This window comes from Gigantopelta aegis, chromosome 9, assembly GCF_016097555.1.
Source record: "Gigantopelta aegis isolate Gae_Host chromosome 9, Gae_host_genome, whole genome shotgun sequence".
NCBI classification, from domain to species: Eukaryota; Metazoa; Mollusca; class Gastropoda; order Neomphalida; family Peltospiridae; genus Gigantopelta; species Gigantopelta aegis.
In genome coordinates this window covers 6,473,514-6,492,018 of record NC_054707.1, presented here as the reverse complement: position 1 = coordinate 6,492,018, position 18,505 = coordinate 6,473,514, and the positions used below count along the sequence as shown (strand labels likewise).

General features: G+C 36.2%; 1 protein-coding gene across 2 annotated transcripts in view; it reads left to right on the top strand.

Moving 5' to 3' along the window:
* The window catches only part of LOC121380607 (deubiquitinating protein VCPIP1-like), a 30,615-nt gene extending 13,674 nt beyond the window's left edge, over window positions 1-16,941 (top strand). Inside the window, exons 9-17 of one of the 2 annotated variants that reach the window (XM_041509502.1) lie at window positions 807-940; window positions 1,392-1,552; window positions 4,432-4,584; window positions 6,046-6,237; window positions 7,385-7,625; window positions 8,191-8,286; window positions 9,074-9,267; window positions 9,564-10,265; window positions 15,745-16,941. In XM_041509502.1, coding sequence (XP_041365436.1) covers window positions 807-940; window positions 1,392-1,552; window positions 4,432-4,584; window positions 6,046-6,237; window positions 7,385-7,625; window positions 8,191-8,286; window positions 9,074-9,267; window positions 9,564-10,265; window positions 15,745-15,789 — 1,918 coding nt within the window. In that variant the 3' untranslated portion in view covers window positions 15,790-16,941. Of the gene's footprint in view, window positions 1-806; window positions 941-1,391; window positions 1,553-4,431; window positions 4,585-6,045; window positions 6,238-7,384; window positions 7,626-8,187; window positions 8,287-9,073; window positions 9,268-9,563; window positions 10,266-15,744 lie in introns of both variants that reach the window. The other variant, XM_041509500.1, reaches the window with a different exon arrangement.
* Window positions 16,942-18,505: the final 1,564 nt, after the last annotated feature.

Sequence of the window (18,505 nt, the reverse complement as noted above, 5' to 3'; positions counted from 1 at the left end):
TTGTAACACCCCCCCAAACCCCCCCCCCCCCCCAAAAAAAAAAAACCTACTTTAATACAGTTCATAATTTCAACTAGCCCAGACTAAAAATTCAGCAGCCTAGACTAAGGGCTAGTAGATTTGTGAAAGCCTGTATTTAAAGTGTACAACCATCTACAGACGATGTACAATCTAGGTGAAATTTATACGTTCTTGCTTAGAATATTTATTTTTGTATATTCAGTGGTTTTATTGGTCCTAATATCTATATAAACTCAATACAATGTCTTCATTTAACTGCACCAAAATCTTGAAAACACTGGTGTTTGTAAATGACTTGTAGAAACACCTCTAATTGAATTATTATGTTTGATAATTCAGTGTGTGTGTGTGTGTGGTCACATGAGATGCTTGTGTCCTCGGTGGATCCATCCTGTGATTGCTTTTTTTCCCATTCCAACCAGTATATGAAAGACCATGATACTGATTGAGTTACGGGCCAGGGCCCATATTTTCAAAGCAGTCTTAGCCTACAGAATTATAAAACAATCCTGTGATTGTTTTTTCCCATTCCAACCAGTATATGAAAGGCTATGATACTGATTGAGTTAAGAGCCAGGGCCCATATTTTCAAAGCAGTCTTAGCCTACGAAATTGTAAAACCATTGTAAGCTATAACATCACTATAGCGTATATTTGTAGTGATGTCACAACCTACAATGGTTTCACAATTTCGTAGTGCTAAGATAGCTTCAAAAATCCCTGGCCAGATTTGATACAATGCAGAGAGAATATACACATAGATCTGAGTATGTTTGATTATTTAGATTGCCGATAACACTAGAGTGGAACGACAAGACAATAAAAGAGCAAGTCGCGTGGTTCCAGTACGAATCCGACCCAGCAATGAACAGCAATGTTTATCAAGTGGCACAGAATGTAGTACAGAAGCATTTTCCAGGTTAGAAATGTTGCTGATCTGTTTGTGTGACATTTGATGATAAAACTGATGCCAAATCAAATTTAGTTCTACTTTTTTCCGTTTGGTATTTTGTGACCAATGTATTTCCATGAGTATGGATCATTTATTTTTCAGTAGCAAACTCTGTGATATACTACTTATTTCCAGATAAGAAGTTTTGTCAATATATCTGTGTGTTTTTTCTAGTAACTGTTTTTCTGTGTTTATTGTTTGTACATGCTTATTTCCTCTAATTTTCATCTAATTCTTTCTGATCTGACAGATCCTGTCCTTTAACTTCTTTCTGTCCACGTCCACTTCCCAGTCCTTGTCTCCCCAACCACATCTATGCTTAAATTTTATTGTACAATGAATGTATTTCTGTCATTATAAATTGCTTCAGCAGTAAACTGTGTAAAACACTGCAGATTCTAACAAACTTGTCTTGCAGGCGAGTTTGGTAGTGAGCGACTTGTGCAGAAGGTTGTGAGTAAAATTCTCCGTCAGACGGCTGCCCCAGAACAAGTGAGCAATGCCTGTGAAATGCCACCCCCTGACCCAGTAGCCTGGTCCCCCGAAGCCTCATCCAAAATCATAATAACAGGACAACAGGTACATAATGTTGTTTATTATCCATATAGTTCAAGATTATCAGGGAAATATGACATGTCTTATAATGGTTTCACGTGCACAACAAATGACATAATTTTGGGAGTAAACGACATCATAGCTTAATGTGGCTTCCCCAGTCTTAGATCAATGTAAATGTTTGCTAAAATTATGTCATTTTGGAAGATGATGTTGTTTTGTCGTCTCTCTAGTTACATTTGCAATGTTTTAACATGGTCCTCGCTTGTTATTCATACAAATAATATTTTAAATAATGTTGATAATATAGAAATTATTACACTCGCATGTGATTCGTACTGAATTTACGAAACTCATGTCAGGATTCATGTACAGTCAAATCCGCTTAATTGCATAGCCCCGGTGCGTGTCAAATTTATGCCAATAACCGGTATAACCGATTATCCGATAGAGCCCCACTTCCAGATTATAATCAACGGTAAACTTTACAAATGCCTTGTGGACAGTCTAACTGCAGAACATTGTCTGAATACTGATACATGTATGCGTTTCATTTGTTTATACATGTATTTTAAAATAATAATAAATAAAATAACAGTATAAATGTTGTAAGATCAAATATTTTTAATTTTGCATTGTTACAAATCTGCAGTTGTGTTTATTGATGCTATGTCTAGCTACTAATATTCACCTTGCAGTTTGTTGCACACAGCTTTTCCACAGTTCACACCTATTGTTCTGAGGGGTGTTGAGTAGTGAAACCATGTTACTTGGCAGAGCGCAATTTCCACGTACAGGCGAAATAAACATAGCTTAAATTAGCAACTGTTAATTGTCAACCGATTTCAGCTCCAGTGTACTAATGTTACAGTATATTTTGTTAGAGATGCATTGAACAAAATATAAGAAGTGTAGTGTTTATTTTGCTTATTTCATTAATTAATTAGAAAATTAAAAATATTTAATAATGAATAAAATGATTAAAACCATGTAAGCCAGAACTGTGCCTGCCCCTCCTCCCCCCTATAGGAACCAGGGGAGAAGCCTGTGACCGTCCCTTCCCCCCACAAATGTTTGTGGGGGGTTTTCCTATTCTATATACAGATTAAAATCTGGCTCTCCCCCCCCCCCCCCCCCCAACTAGACTGTGCCTTCCCCACTCCAGATGTCTTATTCTAGAAACAAAGACCCAATATGAATGTTGGAAAAAATTATTTATTTGGCTTGAGTTGAAAATTTTTGTTCTGCTAAGTTCAGGAAGGGTCAAACCTCTTGAAAGAAAAATACAAAGATTCAACTCAAATGTAATAACATGAAATCAAAGTTCCCTCCTCAATGCAGTGTAACAGATTAAAACATTGTAACACTTGTCAATTTCACTCTGGCTGGCATTTGCTTTGATGTAGCCTTCCGCAAGTAAAAAACAAAAATGATGTTTATTTCTTTCATGGGGCAAGCCGCTTGCTATCTATCACATAGACCAACTGTAAACTGTTGAGTGGCTGTAACAATGAATTAATTGACAACTGAGAAGGCACAATTGGATTAGTTTATAGTTGTGAACGTTTTACCTCAGACATGGTAAGTGTGTCTCTGTTGAAAACAATGCCAGTGATGCGGTTAGTTGCAGTTTCTATAAGTTTTTTTAATTATTGTTTTAACATAAATAAATAGCAGTGATAATTAATGTTAACTTAAAATACGGTGGTTCAAATGTGACATACAAAATACAGTAAAAACTAATCCTATTTAATTATCTTTATTAAATTTATTCTAGGACACAGTTGCCTTGGCAAAGTCTATCTTTCAGTGTTGTCAAAGGCTTTAAGCTAAGGCATGCCACATAAAAATAACAAAGGACTATTCCACTACTGTAGGGAAGTTTCTGTTTTCTGTCATCAGAGTTCCATTGTCAGTATTGTTTTTAGTAATTTTGTAACATAGGACCAATTACATCTGAAATACTGAAATGATGCAATAATGGTCCCAGAATTACTGCAATAAACACTTGAACACATTGCTATAAGCACTACGATGAATCTTGTTGCGTGAGATGTCAACATTGTACATCGCCTGTTTTAGTAACCGCTTTTACTTTTTTCATCTTTTAACATTAGTTTTTAATCAACATAGAACATTCTGCTTTATTCTCTGTGCAATTACAATTGTTTCTGGTAAAATATTAAAGGTTTGTGGAACATTATATGATGGAATTTTTTAGATTTTTTTGGTTTTCATATGCAATTAACCAATGTTTGTCTTTATAAAGCTATTCGAATATGCGACATAATTTGTATTGATTTAATGCTAAATGGTTCTGTGCAGCTGAATTATATATATGCAAATAACCGATTTATGCTATAAACTGATATGCAATAAAGTGGATTCGACTGTATTACCATTGCTCTCTCTTGGGTAATACAATAATCCTGACACTTGTTTCGTAAAATCAGTATGACACACTAGCTCATATAATAATTTCTATTTATTATCCACATGGTTCAACATAATCAAGTTGATAAAAACCATACTCAGTAATAACAAGTGTAATAATGTAATTTTGTGAATGACGTCATAACCTGATGTTTCTTCTCCAGTCCTAGCTCAGACTGTGCATGTGAAATATGCTGTCATTTCGTCATCTCCTTCTAGTTGTGGTTGAAACATTTTGTCGGATGTTAGTATGTGTTATATTTGATTGTTTTATGTGTATTTTGATGTTTTCAGTGTGTGTTATACTTGATTGTTTCTGGTTTCGGATGTTTTCAGCATAACGGCACCTGTCTGATACCAGTGTGTGTTATATTTGATTGTTTCTGGTTTCGGATGTTTTCAGCATAACGACACCTGTCTGATACCAGTGTGTGTTATATTTGATTGTTTCTGATTTCGGATGTTTTCAGCATAAAAGCATCCACAAGGAGGAGCTGACGATGAGTGAGACGGAGAAGACGATCAAAAAGAAAATAGAAACAAATGCGCCGCTCCACCAGAAGAAATCTGCCAACATCCCGCGATCGCAGTCGGCGAGCAGTGCCCTCCGGGGAGCAAGTCAGGTATTACACAGAGTTACAGCCCTTGATCTGTGTAGAGATGAGTTTTAGCCTTTTATTTATGTAAAGATTAGTTTTTTATTACCCATATGGTTAAAAATATCTTGGTAAATATCAAAATGATACGTCCCACTAGAATGCCAAGTAGGGTGTAGCATTTCGATATTACACGATGACATCATCGATTGGCGCACTACAACCTTACAGGAACGTCAACCAAATGAGTTGAGTGATATCAGTTAAGATCGATTATGGATAATAAATAGAATATTAAACTTGCTATCATTTTGTATCATGTTTATGTCCCGAGTGAAATCATTTTTATTGTCACTCGCAATAGCCTGTGACAGCTGAAAATTATTTCACTTGGGACATAAACATGCTACGAAATGAAAGCTTGTTTAATATCCTATAAATATATTATATTAACAGTATTGGTATAATTTAAAGTCAATATTCAAAGTCATCAAGTATTAAGCAGAACACTTGATAACTGACCTACAGCACAGATTCGTTTGTTATCGCAGCCCTTCCTGGACTAAATAAGAGCAATTGTTAATGATGATTTGTAAATGTTTGAGTAAATATTGACTGGCGATGCTTGCAGAAATCATGCACAATGGGGGATGTTTGTATTTTGTACCATATATAAGGATAAATGACAAAAATGTCTTCTGGCCCTTAATTTTGTTGAGTAGACATGTATGGGCGGTAGTTGTAAAATGTGTTCAAACAAAGTGGTGAGTGTTATTTAAAGGGTTGTGTTATAAACTGAGCCTTTACATCACATTAAACAAATCGTATGGCACTCGGTCACATCGACAATGTAATTTAACTGATGGCACACCACATGCTGTCACGCTATGAAAGGGTTAAGGAAATTCTGTTGGGGAGCTTTCTGTTAATTAAAGAGGCATGTTAGCTGCTAGTGTTCACTGAATGTAGACATGTTAGCTGCTAGTGTTCACTGGATGTAGACACGTTAGCTGCTAGTGTTCACTGAATGTAGACACGTTAGCTGCTAGTGTTCACTGGATGTAGTCACGTTACCTGCTAGTGTTCACTGCATGTAGACACATTAGTGCATGTAGACACGTTAGCTGCTAGTGTCCACTGCATGTAGACACGTTAGCTGCTAGTGTCCACTGGATGTAGGCACGTTAGCTGCTAGTGTCCACTGGATGTAGGCACGTTAGCTGCTAGTGTCCACTGGATGTAGGCACGTTAGCTGCTAGTGTCCACTGGATGTAGGCACGTTAGCTGCTAGTGTCCACTGGATGTAGGCACGTTAGCTGCTAGTGTCCACTGGATGTAGGCACGTTAGCTGCTAGTGTCCACTGGATGTAGACACGTTAGCTGCTAGTGTTCACTGGATGTAGACAGGTCAAACACTGATCTGCGGTTGAGAGTGACAGTGTGTTTACTGTATTTATTCGTATATTAACACATGCTTTGTCTTGGAAGGCTTCTCGGAGCAGTCCAGAGAAGAAACCTATGCCACACAACACGGGTTCAGCTGCCACTGCTGGGCAATGTGACAACACGAGTCCAACTACCATAGCACAGCAGTCTGGTTCAGCCGAGACTACTTCATTGGCAGCATCGACCACTCAGGAAGATAAGAAGATACGCATCGCAACGTCCGAAGGAAAGCAGGTGACTAGAGACTTGTATTTGCAGGGATCAAACTCAACAACAAAGTTTTTCCTGTGGTCATTTTAAAATGCTCACCTTTGGCAAGTCTGAGCTTGCCTGCAGCAATTTTAAACCTGTAATATTTGCAACAAATAAACATTATTAAAAATTAAGGTATACCTCTAGGTCAAGTTTAATTCTTGGATACCTCTAGGTCACTTTAATTAATGTGTTTTGGGGGAAAAAAAGAGAGAGCTATTTTTATGTAATTTAATCTAATTTTGTTCTTTTTTACCTGTATTAAGTAACAACCATTTTCATATTGTTTCAAATCACCTAAGTTTATGAAACTTGCCCTGTATTATTATAGGAGTGGGAGGATCTAGCTCTGTCTGTAGAGCACTTGCCTGAGGTGCTCGGATTTGAGGATTGAACTCCTCTGATTAAAAGGCTGTGGTATGTACTACCCTGTCTGTGCGATGGTGCATATAAAAGATCCATTGCTGCTAATCGAAAAGAGTAGCTCATGAAGTGGCGACAGCAGGTTTCCTGTCTCAATATATGTGTGGTCCTTAACCATATGTCTGACGCCATATAACCTTAAGTAAAATGTGTTGAGTGCGTCGTTAAATAAAACATTTCTTTCTTTTTTTTCCTTCTCTGAGTTTTTTTCTATCCCATCTCATTGAGAAAATGCATATAAAAGATCCCTTGCTGTCAATGGAGACATGCAGCGGGTGTCCTATTAAGATTACAATCATGTCAAAATTATAAAATGTTTGACATCCAGTAGCTTATGATTAATAAATGTTATTAAACAGAACAAACTTTTAACTTTGACCTATATTAAGCAGGCACCTGGGATGGCATTTCAGTACTCACTTGTCTGATGCTTTCTCTGTAATGAAGGAAGGAAATGGTTTATTTAACGACGCATTCAACACATTTTATTTACGGTTATATGGCGTCAGACATATGGTTAAGTACCACAGATATTGAGAAAGGAAACCCACAGTCACCACTTCATGGGCTACTCTTTTCGATTAGCAGCAAGAGATCTTTTTTATGCACCATCCCACAGACAGCATAACACATACCACGGTCTTTGATATACCGGTCGTGGTGCACTGGCTGGAGCGAGTCTGTAATGAAGTGATGATTGTTTCAGGTAATGCTGTCACTGAAGGAAGACGTCACGTTTTCCGAGCTGCAGCAGAAGATATTGGAACTCGTGGGTATCGCCCTGGATGAGCAGAAACTGCGTATTGGATTCCCGCCCCGGGAACTGAAACCAGCCGAGTATGAGAATGACGAAAAGGTCATTTTAAGACATGGAGACAAGATCACCGTGGAGACCGTTGCTAAGACTGTGGTGGTTCCCGATGACAGCGGTCAGACTGGATCTGGAGGTAGGTGAACTATTCCTCCTTGCACTAACACTTGTGTAGATTATGCTCAACCCACTGTCTTTCATTTCTTTAACACTAAGACAGCCAATACAGTATATGACAATATTAATTAGATTTTATTAGATTTTTTTTACATAAACATCTTAAATGTGCTCCTCTTGTCATCCAGTTCAGGTCTTTTTAAAATTATTATTCTAGAGTTAATTATGGATAGATTAAGCATGGGATTGATTACAAATAAATGTAAAAAAAATAACGAAATATTATAGTTTCAACTTTGATATAGCATCTTTAATCAGGTCCTTTTCTTTGGCTTTTGGGTTTGGATCATACTTTGACAGCACACTCCATTGTTCACTTGTCTTTAGTCTGTTTTAATTCTATTTTATTCTCATTCCCCTGAACAAGTATGATTTATTTGCGCTAATTTTCCCAATCCTTTCAGATATGGGACCTTGGCGAAAACTCCTGGATAAATCCCTGATTGTTTTGTTCTGAAAGCTAGAATTGATACTCTTATAGCTCATATATGTATTGTTGTTTATTTTTTACCTTCTGTCAGTAGATGGGAAGTCGGACAAGATGAACTGGAGCATGTTTGATGACAACATCGCCGCGCCCGCCGAGAGCTTGCTACAGAGTCTGTGCAGAACGGACCACGGTCAGTGGGGGTCACTCTCTCGTTTCTTCTCTATTAGTCATACATGTTAACTGTCGGTAAAGTTTGTCAGTTTAAAAACTTCGATTGTTTTAGCTTTTAGAATAGGTACTGTGAGGGTGGGACGTAGCCCAGCATCAGCCTCGCTATTGGTCTTCCTCAGATTTGCTTTTTTCCTCATTCCATCTATTGTCACATGACTGGTACATCATGGACCATAGTATACTGAGAGAAAGAAAGAAAGAAAGAAGGAAACACTTTAGTATTGTAAACTAAATTTCAGTCATTATTGGCATTGTAATGTCTGTATGTGGGATTGAATGTCAGTAATGCAAGACTGAATGTCAGTAATATGGTTACGCGATTTTATAGAATTTTTGTGACTGTTATACATTGATAAATTCACAAAAAGTGACAAACAGTTCCTGATTCAATTAATTCCCTTGTAAATTATTACGATCTTATTATTGTGGTCACTGTTGCTTCACTGATATTTAGTTTGATGATTACCAATGCATCTGATCATATTTGAAAAATAAAACAATTGTACCTATAACATTTTTTATATAAAATATCTAAAACTGATTGAGTACGAAGCCTAATAATGGTAACACAATGTCTTGTCATTGAGTGTATGTTAAAGTTTAACTTTGAGTTTGATTCATTTTTTGTTTTGTGTAGTTCAAAACAGCTGGGACCGACAGTATTGAAGAGTAAAATATTTCTGTGTATTTTAGCTGGGGCCGACAATTATGAAGTGTAAAATATTTTGTAATTCTGTGTATTCCAGCCGGGGCCAACAGTATTGACATGTCAATTTCCTCACTGGCCATGTTGGCATCACTGTCGGGTCGCGACCTCTGGACATATGCACAGAGCAATCCACATCTGTTCTCGGTGGGTGGTCTATTCTACAAACAGGTGGAGCGTGACCTTGGGCTGTCAGGTGGAAAACACTGTACCATACCGTCACTCCCAGGCAAGGTAAGAAAAATACTGTACCATACCGTCACTCCCGGGCAAGGTAAGAAAAACACTGTACCATACCGTCACTACCGGGCAAGGTAAGAAAAATACTGTACCATACCGTCACTACCGGGCAAGGTAAGAAAAACACTGTACCATACTGTCACTACCGGGCAAGGTAAGAAAAACACTGTACCATACATACCATAAATATATTAAGTCTATGTAAATAACTGTATATCAAGTTTAAATACATGTACAGATTTATGTAAAAACAGAAGTTGGTAATTTAAAGTTGTTTGTTGCTGTTTCAGGTATTTCGATTCAATGCAGCTGACGATCGTCTTGAGTTATGCCTTGAGCCATACGGTCACTTTCCTGTTGAGCCCGACATTGAAAACAAGATAAAAAACCGGTCGCCAGTGGTCGGCGACGGCAGTCACAACATCAAGTTCGGCTCAAGTGGAGCCATCAGCCGGGATGATAAAAACATGGTGGCATTCTCGGGTCACGGCCACTCGCTGAAAACGGCAGACATCCGTATGCCAGCTGACCTGCTGGAAACGTCGAACCGAGGGGCCAAGAGAATGCAGACGTTGTGTGACCCGTCTAGTCACCAGGATTCCATCGCCGAGGAAACGGATGAAGCAGAAACCAGAACAACCGATGTCGACCAGGGTCTCGACAAAGATCGGGGAGGTGTGCAGACAGGGGAGAAGACTGCGTATCAGAAACTGGGACCCGGTTTTAGCGTGATAAGCCCGGCAGTGAACACGGCCAACGAGCGCGTGGACGTGTTCCGGCAGTTGGTCAATGCTATTGAGAAATCCGTCTCTGACTGTGATGAGTTTTCTCAGACTTGTCAAGATGACAAGACCATGAGTGCCTCAACTTCCGCGGCTGTAGGCCTACCAGAAAATCCAAATACACAGCAGACGGAAAATCCAGACGCACAGCAGACGGAAAACCAAGACACAGAACAGACACAAAATACAGACACAGAACAGACGTCTCAGGTAAACTAAGTAATTAATCTTCTTCTGTCTTATCAAACAACTAAAGTTTTCTTTTATATATTTATTTAGATTTCAGCTAATTAAGAACACTTTTCTAAAATATTGAAAATAATGTAAAATGTATTATCCAAATAAACCAGCATTGTTGAGCCAGTCAGTAAAATTTAGCACTTGTTTAATTTGATGTTAGGACTAAGATGGGGAGGTGGGTGGGTGGGTGGAGAATCAACTAATTTTAAAAGTGAGGTTAATTACCACAGATCATGCACATTTTGTCAACCCTTTTGGCTGTGAAAACTGCAAATGAATAATGATTGCGATAGTTTAATGCATTATTACTATAAACTTTTTTTGTTAGTTATATCTGTTGGATGAACAGCACGTGACACGTACACCTTATAAGCGTTCATTACAATGCTGACAAAAGGTGTTTATCAGTCCTTAGCTTCTGAAAAACCATGGTGAGTGAAAAATTGCACAACTCAAAATGCTTAGGCGAGTGAAAAGTCGCACTCATCAAAATGCTAAGGCGAGTGAAAACCAAGCATCATTAATTTATGAAGTAATTGGTACATGTCAATGCAGAGACATATGTTGCAAAAATGAACCAATAAACCAATAATGTTTTCTTCTAATTTTATGTTGTTTGGTTCTTTAGAGTAGTCCAACTTCTTTTCCCTTTCAGGAATGGAATTATTCAACATTTCAGTAGCAGTGCTATAGAAATATAATTATGGAACTAGCCCATTTTATGACATACTCTGATGCAGACAGTTTCAATTTTTAATTATGATATGTACTATTCAGATAATTTGATGCATACACTTATAGATACCTTTTCAATATTACCATGGTTTGATGAAGGTGCAGATAAACATGTGTAGGAATCAACTTGTCTTGAATTTTATTATTATGTACAATGAACATGATTAGGACAGTTGAGATGGGGAAAACCCACTGGCATCTCAGGTGTGAACTACGGCAGAGTATGACAAATATTTTGAAAAGTCACTAGCCACAGGGCTAGTGGGTTTGTGAAAACCACTAGCCCACCAAGATAAAGCACTAGCCCAAATTCCTGATCAATTATAACTGGATTTTCATATAATTTTTGTAACATAACACATTTACGAGTATAACAGTAAAATAAAACAAACACTTAAATCATGTTGAAAGTTTTTTGTCGTGTCGTACGTTTTGTCTTTTGTCAAGTGTGATCCATGGTCATTGTCCCGTTTTCATTTTTGCCCTATCCCCGGGGAAATATAATTGAGCAAACTCTTGGTTGGTATCTAAAAGCACTATCAAAATAATTAAATTTAAATGAGGGTACGACAGTGTGACACACGGTAATAGATGGTTCAGTGTATTTGGTAGTTGGTTATGTATTTAGGGCCTACTATTTATGTCGCCAGGAACAGTGATGCCAAATACAGGGCATTATTCCGTGTCAGACCGATATCAAAAGAATATAACGGCGACATCTAATCCGTTGTTAATTGATGAACAAAAAAGGTATTATCTTGTATAGGCAGCTGTGACGTATTATCCAAACCGCTACACGTAATAGGCCAAGCCGAGTCATTGCATATGCGGTTACCATTAAAGTAAATTGTTTTCCTGATTGCCGATAACCACATGTTAGCAAAGTGTTAAATTAGAAAACAATAGGTAAATAAAACAAACACTGAAATTCAAAGCATGGCTGGGGTTTACTTGATTGAGATTAACCTGTCGTCGCGATTGGTGATTTCCAAGTTCTTAGCCTAAAACATATGTGCGAGATTAACTACCACGTGACGTGTCTAACCAATCAAAACACGCATGTCATTAGACTTTATTTCCTGTGCCAGAAACTTGAAAGGGAAAGGTAAACAATGCATGCTGTAACTGTGACGATGTAGAGATAGCATGTTACTGCAGTTTGCAGACCTAGCTCAAGTGGATTATTATTATATACTGATTGCGTTGTTGATATTATTCGATGACAAACGTCACAATCAAATTTATTAAACGAAATTTCAGCCGAGAGAAAAAGAAAGAAAGAAAAAAAACCCTGCAATGACGAGAGGAGGGGAGAAACCACTAGCCCGCAGGGGCTAGTGGTTTTGCCTTTCTCACTAGCCCGAACTTAAAAACCACTAGCCACGGGCGTCGGGCTAGCGGATTTGTCGAACTCTGACTACGGACTGAATTAGATCCCTCATATTATTATTTTATTTTTTAAATATCTCGTTAAACGTAGGCCTATAATTAGTTCAATTGATAGTGTTGGTTGGGACACTGACATTCATGTGGCATTTTTAATTCAACAATTACGCAACCAGTCTCCCTCCCTCAACATTTTGTAACACGCCATTTGACCTACCACTACCAGTTACAAATGGCTCTGACATCTATGTTCAGTCAGCATTATGTTATTGATCTAGAATGGTCCCAGTGTTGTTGATAAAAAAATCTAAAAAAAACCCTTAATTTTTGACACCATCATAAATGTGCAACAAGTTGTCAAGTAAACCAGCGTGTGCATGCAGCTGGAGTTCCAAGAATAAAAATAATCTGACCCCAATAGCTCTGATTGGTCAATATGCCACAAGGTACTGCCCATCAAATCAAATCATGTTCCAGTCACAAGGTTTGTGACTTTCTAACAAACGTATTAAAACAAACAAAAATTAAATAGTCTGCTATGATTACTCTTACTATATTTTGTACATATTATATACACTGGTGGCACCTAAGTCTGCGCACCTAAGCATTTGTGTTATATTTTAAAGTTAAAATATTTCTTTAAAAATATTTCTTTCACCGCCACAGTACAATGGAACAATAAGCGTGTTAGAACTAAAGTTATTTTAATTTTAATGTTTTTTAAACTCAAGTAATAAGCACATTTTTAGTGGGACCCCCCTGCATTTACTGGCCTGCATAACGGCACATACGTCTGCGCAGCAAACAGTAAAACAACAACTTCTGTCGCTAATGTTTACATAAAACAGCCACAAACAATGGATCCAACTTTTATAAGTTCTAAATAATGAATGAATGAATGAATGAATGAATGAATGTTTAACGACACCCCAGCACGAAAAATACATCGGCTATTGGGTGTCAAACTATGGTAATGCAAATAAATAAAGTGATGATCAACATCAATATAAAAATTCAAGGTTTAAACAAAAACAGTGTAAAGAACTGTGCAAAAATACAAATACAAATATCACAGAATTTTACGGACACCGAATCTTACTCTAAACTTCAATTTATGCTGTATTGGCCATTCTCAAAGAGAATGTTACACCCCTGCACCATGGTGAGGTTACAGCACGCGCAGGGGAAGTTCTAAATAACAAACACTTCCTGTTATAGTCTGTTTCAGAAACATTTAGATTGTGCAAATGAGATAAATATAAATGGTGTTCCATGCTCCTTAGTTTGGACAACACAAAATGACAATATAAAAAAAGCCAATGTAAAAATATTTGATCATTATTCAAAAAAAATTGTCTGTTATTAACTGTGTAAATGAGCACAAATAGTGTTCATTAGACATAGAGGACAATCAATGATAATTTTGAAACAGACTATAGGTAAAATAGGCCATGCTGTAAGTGCAATCTTCAAAGTCTGTGTGCAGCCATTTTGCATTGTGCCACTCTGAGGGAAATTCAAAGTATGCTTGGATGTTTACGTCATCAGATAAAATAAGACATTCATTTCATTTATGGATTCATAAATTACAATAAGGTATGTATTGAAGCTTCTATGTAAATTTATGTAAGTTGATATGCAAGGTTGATCATTACAACGTCGACAGACACGTGTTGACAGGTGATAGAAAAACATGTTGATCGAGGCTGGCAAATGTATACTTTTAGTGCATTAATTCAGAGTTTTTTTCAATAAAAGTGTTATTGACCAGTTTTATACATATATTCACAATCAAGATGTGTTGTTTTAACAACGGTTTGTGATTTAAATTAACGTTGTTTGTTTGTTTATAAACATACCCCGACACTTGTTTCAAGACGTAATGTAACATCATTAACGTGCGCAGACTTTTGTGCCGCGCAGACTAAGGTGACATGAGTGTACATATGTAAATGATTACTGTTACTGTATTTTGTACATATTATATACATATATAACTAACACATGTACATTCATTAATATCTGGCTGAAATACAAATATTTAAAGTAAGTTTTATTTGATTTTTTTTAAGATAAAAAAGAAAATAATAGACGCAAAAAAAAAATAAAGACTTTTTTTTGTTTGTAAACAAGACCTGCATACCTATTATCATTTATTTTCTTTCTTTTTATTATTCTGTCTACTATTCAATCGACTTTGTGTAAATTTCATTACTTTTTTATAGAAAGTAGAAAGTTACATGCTTGCCATTTTCGGGATCTCACGTAATCTTTGTAGGCTAACAGTTATGAACTAATCGAGACAATTTAACCGACTTTGCTGATTTCCGTAACGAGTTCATTTGTGTAGGCTACAGAAGCTACTATTTAATTCAATTCTTTTTTTTTCATAGCTATATAAACAGTATAAATGAGATGTTATGATCAATTACCTTACAAAAGTGAAGTGTTTCCAATTAATAATAAATTAAATACGCAAAGGAGTTTTGATCAAATTGGTACGTCTTTGAAGATGTCTATTAAACCAGTGTTTTCCAATTTGTATAACAAAGATATGTACATATATTCAAAGGTTGCATGGACGCTACCGTTCTCGTCAAACTTTTTTTTTCTGGTATTATTAAACAGGCCTTTTTATCAGATACATAAAGTTTAGTAAATAGTGGCAATCAATATACAAAATTATTTTACGTGTGCCCTTTGTTACGTGTAACGTGCATTGTTTTTTACACTCATCAGATTGAAATTATGTGCTCTGTACGAGCGTGATAACACTCGCACGCCTTAAAAGACAAGGTCTGGTTTATGTTTGGAGTGAGTTTATTTTCAATGCCAGTGTCAGAATACTTTTCCTGTAAACTATTGCTGACATCATAATACTTTCTATATGAATTTCTACAGTATTACTGAAATGCAGAAATCCCTCAAATTTTGCCCAAATTTGTTAACTTGAGACAGAAACAATTTCTCCAGCCAGTGTCCCACAGCTGAAATAAAGGCTATAGTATTGCTGTCTTAAGTAAGTTGATATAAAAACAAACAAGTATCAAAATTATAATGTTAGATAACTTTTCTGTTCTGGCTTATTAAACAATTATATTGGTATTGCTTCGTAGAATTTTGAGACATCTCTAAAAGCCTCTTGTGCTAATTAAAACATTTGGTGGGTTTCCGGTGAAAACTTTGTCATAATTACCAAATGTTTGACATCTAATAGCCTATTAATTAAACAATCTTGTGGTGGTGTTCAACAAAACAACCGTTACTTCGTTCTAGATCTTTGAGATATTATAATATTAATGTTCGTTTTTGTGTGTTTTTTCTCCAGATTCCATCGACAGCTGACAAAGAAGAGCAGATGGACATGAGCTAGGAATTTAAATCCTTGTTACAAGGAAACAGGTTGCTAGGATACAGGTTGCTAAGAAACAGATCCCAAGGATACAGGGCCCTATTCCTTGAAATGATCTTAGTGCCAAGATCACCTTAAGTTCATAAAGTAGTTATACACTTAGATGATCTTGGTGCTAAGATTGCTTTGTGGAACAGGGCCTTAGGCCCCGTTTTATGAAGCGATCTTACCTCCTATCGAACTTAGTTATTTAAGGTCGATTTTACGCTACAGGTCTTAAAATTTACAGCTGTTCGATGAAGCAACCATAGTGCAATTGTAATCCCAAACTTGCTACAATCATGATTTTAACTAAGGTTAAAATCTTAGATCGACGACAGTCATTCTTCACACCTTTGTTTTGGCTTCATACACAATAAATATAACCTATCCAATGGTAATTTTTTGATGTGATATATTTGACAAAAGGTACTTTTTATAGCTTTCATCTTTTGTTTAAAATTATGAAAAAATAAAAACATACCGAAAGTAAACTGCAGGGCACAATATTTTATGCAAACTGCAAATCGGTTATGTCGTGACCTGTAGATGTTCAGAAATCAAAACTTGCAAACTTCACGATTACAGGAAGTTTATTATACAGTTGAATATTGTAATTTCGAGACCCTAAAGTGTGTCTAATATTCCGACATGTTTTAGATTGATTTTTAGATACTTGATGCGCAGCAAACCAGTAGACAACATTATATTGCAACAGTTTAACTTGCGACCAGTCTAAACTAAATGTTCAGTATAGAGTGGAGCCAAACGTTTTAAAGAAATGTACACGGACCGCTGGGTCACCTGAATTATCTACTGCTATTTTATCTCTTAAAGGAATATATATTAAACATAATATTTTACAAATATTGAAAACAGTTTCCACGTTAACAGTAATCCAAAAGTGTCACAAAAGTTGAAAAATACTAATATCGCATAATGAGCTTTAAAAAACAACATTTGGAATGTCACTAGTATAGAAGTACCATTGATAAAGTGAAAGTAACTTGGCCACTGCAAAATGAGAAAAGGATTCTGGAAGTGTGTATATTTTGTTTTAGTATTTGGGCTGGTATTTAGTCCTTTTACAGTATTGTTAACTTTAGCAAGCATTAAAGAATCTGTTTTATAAAATGTTTTCTTTTGTATTTTTTATAGATTAACTTCATGTTTGAGTTAAAAATTATTTACTTAAAATATAATTTTAATGTAACTTTGAGGTAACCAATCAGTTAACCCACAGGTTACGCAATTATACTTCACGTAACCGAACAATTAGTTACCTAGGTTAAAACCATGTGAACCAACTTTGGTTACTTCAGATTTCGAAATATTGTCCCCTAAAACTGTGTTGTCTGCTCTCAGAATTATTTTGACGGGTCAGTGTTAGTAGACTAGTTTTTATTTTAATGTGGCATAGCATTGTAATGATATAGCTAATTATGAATTTAAATGACGTCACTTTCCATCTTCTTACAATTTAACAGCAAACTGGGTGCATGACGTTTCCATTTTAATAACGCTGGAAAAATCCCAATGCAAAATTGCTATTGAAATTTTTATGTTTGAACATTACAAATGCACCTGACTGTTTTTTGAAAAACATCTTGTGATTAAATAATTGTACTATTTACGAAGTGTGGATTTGAAGTAAAATTACACTAAGATATGTTATTTATTGTGTACGAAGCCAAAATAAGGGTGCGAAGAGTGATTGTCATCGACCTTAATGGCGAAAGAGGCCGTCGATTCCAATTCCAAAGATACAAAATAGCATGCCGAAGCATCTAATACCTTGATATCAGTTCCTCTAGTTGAGTGTGTTTAACTTCATTCTTCCGTCACGAAAAACGCGCTCCATTTGCCTTTTATTTTTCTAAGTGTTAATTTAAGATTGTGATATTAGAACTTACGATAGGTGCAGATCTGTTGTAAATACTGATAGTAACTTAGGTGATTGTAAACTACAGTCATTTAATAAAATAGGCTGTCGATTGTAGGAACACGTTCTAGTCGCTACCTTAGGCAATTAAGGCGATTTTAGAGCTAAGATCACTTTGTTGGATGGGGCCCAGGCTCCGTATTCATAAACATACTTAAGTCAATGTATGATACCTAAATACATACTTAAAGTACATAGATAAGTATCATACATTGACTTAAGTACGTTTATGAATATGGAGCCAGGGGCCTAATTCATAAATGTCTCTTAGCATCCTTTGCAAGTCTTGTAGCATTGCACTGCGAGAGTTTAGTGAATTAGGCCCTGGTCACTAGGAAATGGGTCACTTGGAGGTATTCTTCATTGTGTGGGTGTACAGGCGTGTTTCTGTGATGACGCCATCAGAAAGACAATTATACAGTATTGAGAGGTGATGAGGACTCATCACCACATACTATTAAAAACTGTTCTCCATTCCAGGCTCCACTAACAGTGTTGGGGGTTTTTTGGTCAAAAATTTCAGTTTGGCTTTACATAAAAAGAAAAGAATAAAAAGAAAAAAAAAATCGTACAAATAATGAAAATGCTCTATTCTTATGTGTAGTTTGTGAAAACATTGGTCTCAAGATATAAATAAAATAGCAATACTAACTCATATTGATGAATGCCATCTGCTCCATGAAAAATTAAATTATATTTTATCAGTTGCTATATTCTACTGATCTTTATATTTGTTTCTTTTGTTAATCTGTCATA